General features: G+C 37.9%; 1 protein-coding gene across 2 annotated transcripts in view; it reads left to right on the forward strand.

The window, feature by feature from the left end:
* The window catches only part of Prdx4 (peroxiredoxin 4), a 17,481-nt gene extending 11,162 nt beyond the window's left edge, over nucleotides 1-6,319 (forward strand). Inside the window, exons 5-7 of one of the 2 annotated variants that reach the window (XM_050130349.1) lie at nucleotides 711-841; nucleotides 3,880-3,914; nucleotides 5,551-5,610. In XM_050130349.1, the coding sequence (XP_049986306.1) occupies nucleotides 711-841; nucleotides 3,880-3,914; nucleotides 5,551-5,595 (211 nt within the window). In that variant the 3' untranslated portion in view covers nucleotides 5,596-5,610. Of the gene's footprint in view, nucleotides 1-710; nucleotides 842-3,879; nucleotides 3,915-5,550; nucleotides 5,611-6,207 lie in introns of those variants that run through there. The other variant, XM_050130348.1, reaches the window with a different exon arrangement.
* Nucleotides 6,320-6,564: the final 245 nt, after the last annotated feature.

The following is a 6,564-nucleotide window of genomic DNA, read 5'->3' on the forward strand; positions in this document are numbered from 1 at the left end:
TAATGTTTGTAAGCACCCCAAGGTGCGCTTACCGGGAAGATTCTAGCCTAAGTCCATCCTGGGTCGGAGTTGCCTGGGAGAGCAGAGCCTGGCGTCTCTGCTCCAGAGAGCAGAGCTGTCGAGTCTGTCTGAGGAGTCTTACCTCACTTCCTCTTTCTCCTGTTTACTCCTCCCACCTATGTTTTAACCTATCAGGGCAAGCAGTTTCTTTATTTAATTAACCAATGAAATCAACAGATTGATATATGACACTCCCACATCATTAACTGCCTAGAGACTCACAAGAAAGGGTTAAACACCACCATTACCTGGTTATAAATCCTAAAGATGGAAGGAACCCCTCATCAAAAAACAGATTTTCAAAATTAATGTATGTATGTTTATCTCTGTGAAGAAATGTACCTTCAGAAAAAGGTAACAGATACCTGTAAGTGGAGGTGAAGGCAGTTATGAGCACCCTAAGGACACGGTTGGGAATTGAATTTGGGTCTTCTGTAAGACCAGTATGTCCTTTTAACTGCTGAGCTATCGCTCCAGTTCCTCAAAACAGAAATTTCAAACTATGATTTAACAGTGATAATTCAAAAGCATCTACTATGGGGGACAGGAGTGTATGTGGCTATAGGGTGGTACTGCTGACTCTGTATAGCACAATACTTACCTTAACTGAGAAGAAATGGAATCACTTTTACCATCCCTGTATTTTACAGAGGCCTCTTTATTATTGATGACAAAGGAGTCCTAAGGCAGATTACTCTGAATGACCTTCCTGTGGGTAGATCAGTGGACGAGACACTGCGTTTGGTTCAAGCCTTCCAGTACACTGACAAGCATGGAGAAGGTACCTTTCTTGTCTAAAACCTTATATTTTATTTGACAGTATCATGCATGTTTATAATGAATTTGGGTTTTTTTTCACCCCCTCATTACCCTATTATCTACTTCTCCCACCAAAAGTCTTCTCCTTTCTACCAAAATCCCTCCTAAGTTTGGGTTTCTGTTTGTCACCCATGGAGTTAATCAGGGTTGCTTGCATGAGTATGAGTAGAGGCGGGGTTATTTTCTGGACCATGGGCAACTTACGTAGTAGCTATTCCACTGAAGAAATTGATACCCCCTCCCTCATCAAATGCCCCAGCGAGGAGTAGGGCCTATGTTGCCCTCCCCTTACCCCTGCTAGAATGTGGATAGACCAGTCTTGTGCAGGTAAACCCAAGTGCTGGAATCATGAGTATAAGTGCATGTCCAGAAGACATAGTTTCCTAACATTCCTCCTCATCCTCTGGCTCTTAACACTGTTCCTGTCCATCTTCTAACATGTTCCCTGATTCTTGGAGATAGATGTCTTATTTAGGGCTCAGTCCTTAACAGTCACTTATTCTCAGCCCTTTGACAAGTTACGAATCTATGCATTAACTGCATCAACTACAAAAAGTAGTTTTTCAGATGAAGACTGAGAGCAGCACTACCTATGTGTGTAAACATGAGACATTGTTAGAAGGCAGTTTGACATTGTGTCCACGGAGCAAAACAACAGTAATAGGACCCTTGGTGGGGCCTTCAACCCCCTGCGCATCTTTTTTTTTTAATTTTTATGTGTGCTGGTGTGTAATGGGCAGAGGCATAATTTAATTTCTTATCCTTAATATAATTTGAATGCTTTACACATACTCTGATTATGGTTTTCAACTTAGATTTCTTTTACCAAGCAAAATCGTTAATTTAAATGATATATCCAAATATCACTACCATCTTCTGCTAACTATAACGAAATACAAATATATTCCTTATTTGCATAGTCCCTTTAGGTAAAGGTAAAAAAAATTTCTCTAGAATTTTAAAAATTATTGGTCTATTAAAATGTAGTACTAACTGGCAATAGTTAGTAATGTAGATTTTATTATATATTTCATTCTTATATTTAGATACTTAGTTGTTTTATTATTGTTTTGTAATGAACACACTTGAGAGAGTGCCTCCATTAGGATGACCTGTAGGTGAGTCTGTGGGATATTGTCTTGATTAATGATTGGCATGGAAGGACCCAAGTAAATGTTAGCAGTGATGCCCTTGAGCAGGTAGTTGTGGGTGCTGTTTTAAAAAGCAAGTTGAGCCGGCAATGGGGAACAGGCCAGTGCAGCACTCTTCCATGGCCACTGCTTTAGTTCCTGCCTTGACTTCTTCAAACATGGACTGTGATGTGAAAGAGGAAGTGGAAAAATCCCTTCCTCCCCAAGTAGCTTTTGGTCATGCCATTTCTTTTTTGTCTCCCTTTTAATTGTTATTTTATTGATTTTGTTGAGCCCTACATTTTTCTGTGGTCTCCTCCCTTCCTCTGTCCTCCCCTTCACCTCCCTCCCATTGTCTCCAGACTCCCAATTTACTCAGGAGATCTTGTCTTTTTCTACTTCCCATGTAGATTTATTTGATCAATGTATGTCTCTCTCCAGGTCCTCATTGTTATCTAGATTCTCTGGGATTGTGATTTGTAGGCTGGTTTTCTTTACTTTATGTCTAAAAGCCACTTATGAGTGAGTACATATGGTATTTGTCTTTCTGGGTCTGGGTTACTTCACTCAGTATGATGTTTTCTAGCTCCATCCATTTGCCTGCAAATTTCAACATGTTGCTTTTTTTTCTGCTGTATAGTACTCCACTGTGTAAATGTACCACATTTTCCTTATCCATTCTTTGCTGGACAGAAATTTAGGTTGTTTCCAGGTTCAGGCTCTGACAAACAATGCTGTTATTCTGATTTAGCTTTTTGAATTAATGTAATCCTTAGGATTACTCAGCATCACACCAATAATCTATCAGATCATCCTTCACAGGTTTCAGCAGTAACTAAATAGAAAACAGTCATGTTTTGCTAAAATAAAGCATGTTGTATATTCTTTTAAAATGTGATTGCTGAGCTGAGTGTGGTGGGTCTCACTTTTACCCCAACACACGGAAGGCAGAGATAGGTGGAAGTCTGTAAACATAAGACCAGCCAGACTTACACGGTAAGTTCCAAGCCACCCACAACTACACAGTGAGACACTGTCTTAGAAAAAAAATGTGAAACTGCAATTGCTGAGAGTAGATTTTATTAAAATGCGCATTTGTGTCGGTTAATGTCTCTATGAGTGTATGTCCACATGCCTACAGAGGCCAGAAGTTATATCCCCTGACATCAAAATTATAGGTGGTTGTGATCCACATGGTATAGATGCTGGGAACCAAACTCAGGTAGGTCCTCTGATGAGCAGTATGCACTCAACCACTGGGCCAGCTGTCCAGCAACTGAGAGAAGATTTTAAGTGACCTTACTTTAAAAACAATGAGTTATGTGAGGTGAGACACACGTTAATTAGTTTGATCTAATAATCCCACAATATATGCATACATCTACCTTACCCTGAACCCAGAAATGTATAATTTAACTAGATTTGGGGGTATATAAAATATAGCTAAGTCCATGGCTCAGCACATTCTAAAGTCTGTTGACAAGCAGCACACCTTGGCAGGAGCATACAATGTAATAGGGTATAAACCAGATAATCTTATTGGTCACATATATAAACTCAAGAGGATGCCTCACCTAGGGTTTCTAGTGCATCAGATTCCATGATCTTCCAATTTTAGTATAGGTATCTAGTTTATTTTTGTTATTTTATCTGAAAGTACATATAATTTGTAAAATTAAAATAGATAAGCTGCCTGCTAATAAAGTCCATGAATAAAATTCTTTAGTACTAGCAGACAAGCTAATAGGAGACAAGGACTTGCTTGTCTGCATTGTTTAATATGATTTTTCTTTAATATGGAAACAGGTTCAGGAGTTGTTAAAAATTAAACTGTTTTTAACTGCCTCTTTCTTATTTTTGTTCCTTGTAGTCTGTCCTGCTGGCTGGAAACCTGGTAGTGAAACAGTAAGTCATGTTGATTTTGTTGTTGTTGAAGGCTTGGCCAGAGTCAAAAATGTATGCCAGTTTTAATGTAATCTGTCCTTATATTTAGACTGTCCTGATTCCCAAAAAGAAGTTATCATGGTTAGGAACAAATCATGCTGCAGACATTCCCTGGGCTGGTGGGAGAGCAGATAAAGTAGAGAAGTCATAATATGGATTATATTGTGATTTTTAAGGCTAACTGTCCAGAGAACTACACTGTTTTAAAAAAAAATGGAGAAACCAAAAGGGCAATGTAGATATGTAGGAGAAAAATCTTATAGATGCATATGTATTTTCTTCCTATATTGTGAGCCAAGGAAACTATCCCGAGCAAGGCTCTCAGAGGTGAAACATTTGAAGAAAATCTGGTTTTAATGAACACTGATGCTAATGGTGTTAAAAGAAAGATTCAAACACATACACTTCCTATCTTAGGTATACTGGTACACCTTATGAACAGTCCTGGAAGTAGCCTTTGGCTAGAAACTTGCATGTACCTTTTCTTAAATAATATCTAAAATCTTTCAGATTTTTCTTTTCTGAGAATCAAACGGTAGTTAGGAAAAGAATATTGGAGGAAGGAAGGAAGGAAGGAAGGAAGGAAGGAAGGAAGGAAGGAAGGAAGGAAGGAAGGAAGGAAGGAAGGAAATTTTCTTAAAAGTACCATTTGCCGGAGAAAGTCTTCAGATGTACTCTTCTCTTTTATGAAAGTGGCTCATGCCTTAGGGCTTTGCATGTTAAGGGCTTTTCCCCACTGAGCCATCTTGCCAATGCCTTTGATGTTCTTTCTGTATTGGCCTCTGTGTGGTTGGCTAGCTCTTCCTCTTCACTCATATTTCAGCTAGATGTCATCTTCAAAGGTTTTGCACTGCGCTCCATACGAGCCCCACTCACTATCCATCCCATCAACCTGTTTTTAAGAACCCTAATAGTCTAAAATGCCAGAATACACAGAGTCTTAAGACAAGGGACAATAGATACCTAATTCATTTGTGCATACTGTCTGAAATTGTGTAAATAATTATCATAAAGCAGGTGCTCAGTAACTGCCTGTTGAAAGAAGGAACAAACCCAGAAACACATGCAATTATTTTTGTCAATAAAATTAAATACAGTATATGCTATCACATGCACATTTTTCCTGTAAACCCATGGCCTCCACCAAATTCTTAAAGAAGTTTATGTCCTCTAAAAGTTAATCTCATAGATAACATATTTTCTGAAATATATAATATTTACCCTATCATAATTCTACTGGATCTGTTTTGGGGAGTTTTCACTAATCATTTAGGAACTGAATACTCAGAATATACCTGGAATGTTACTTTTGTCACAGGTGGTTTGCTATATACCTGCATATGAAATTGCCTACTATCTTAAAGGAGAAATGCTTTTTAAACCCCTGATTCAAAGTTATATGTATAAGCCTGTACAATCAACCAAATATAAACCACCTTATGCAAATTTATCATTTAATATATCTAGTGCTCAAGGTAGCATAAAGGTACATCATCTTAAGATTCTTTTTGCAGGAATTTCTTTTCCGTTCAGAGTGCTCATTCACTGAATTATTTACAATCTTGTCTGTGCTGGTATCTTTTGTTCCACTTTGCAGTTTCAGATTATAAAACTACATTCTCATCCAGGCTCTGTGATATAAAACTGTAATCCCAGCTACTTTGGAGACTCAGGTAGGAGGAGCAGACATTCAGGAGTTTAAAACTAAGATGGAAAAATACAGTAAGGTCCTATCTCAATAAAGCTAAACTTTGAACAAAGCTTTAGATACAGCTCAGTGATAATGTTCTTGTTTAACAGTTGAAGGGCCTAGGGTCAACCCCCAGTACTCAAAAACCTCTAAAAGTTCATAAACCCTTAATGTATGCACTGCCACCTTTTCAGGATATTATATAATATCATCTAATAACCAAAGACATTTTAAAGTACATCATCCCCTTGGCCATGCTTTCAGTTTAATTTGATCTGGCTCAAATGCACCAAGAATGCTTGGCTGTCAAAAAAAAGAGCTGTAAGCAAAATTTGGGTTGCTCGGGTACAGATATTGTTAATTCATAGGGAAATGTATTACTTGCTTCTGAGATTATACATAGGAGAATTCCAGTTTTCATAAACATAATACGTAATCGGATTCAGAATACAAAATAGATGATTATATCTTCCTTAGTCAAATGTAGGGTAATTAAGGCCAAACTCTTTATAATGTACTTTAGCTTTTTTAAATGAATGATTTTCTTTTTTCTTTTTTTAACAGATAATCCCAGATCCAGCTGGAAAACTGAAGTATTTCGACAAACTGAACTGAAAAAATACTTCAGTTGTGATGTTTGGACCTTCTCAATAAAGGTCACTGTGCTGTTACCATGTTGGCTTGCCATTGTGATTTCTTAGTTACTATCAAAATCTATGTCATAGTCCAATTTTATTTATCGTTGAATGTAGACATTAAACATCAAATAGTATTCCCTTTACTTCTTTTGGTTATTCGAGACAGGGTTTCTCTGTAGCTTTGGATCCTGTCCTGGAACTAGCTCTTGTAGACCAGGCTGATCTCGAACCAACAGAGATCCTCCTGCTTCTGCCTCCAGAGTGCTGGGATTAAAGCCATACC

Source organism: Alexandromys fortis, unplaced genomic scaffold (genome assembly GCF_014885135.2).
Source record: "Alexandromys fortis isolate MF-2015 unplaced genomic scaffold, M_Fortis_MF-2015_v1.1 scaffold_340, whole genome shotgun sequence".
Lineage (NCBI taxonomy): Eukaryota > Metazoa > Chordata > Mammalia > Rodentia > Cricetidae > Alexandromys > Alexandromys fortis.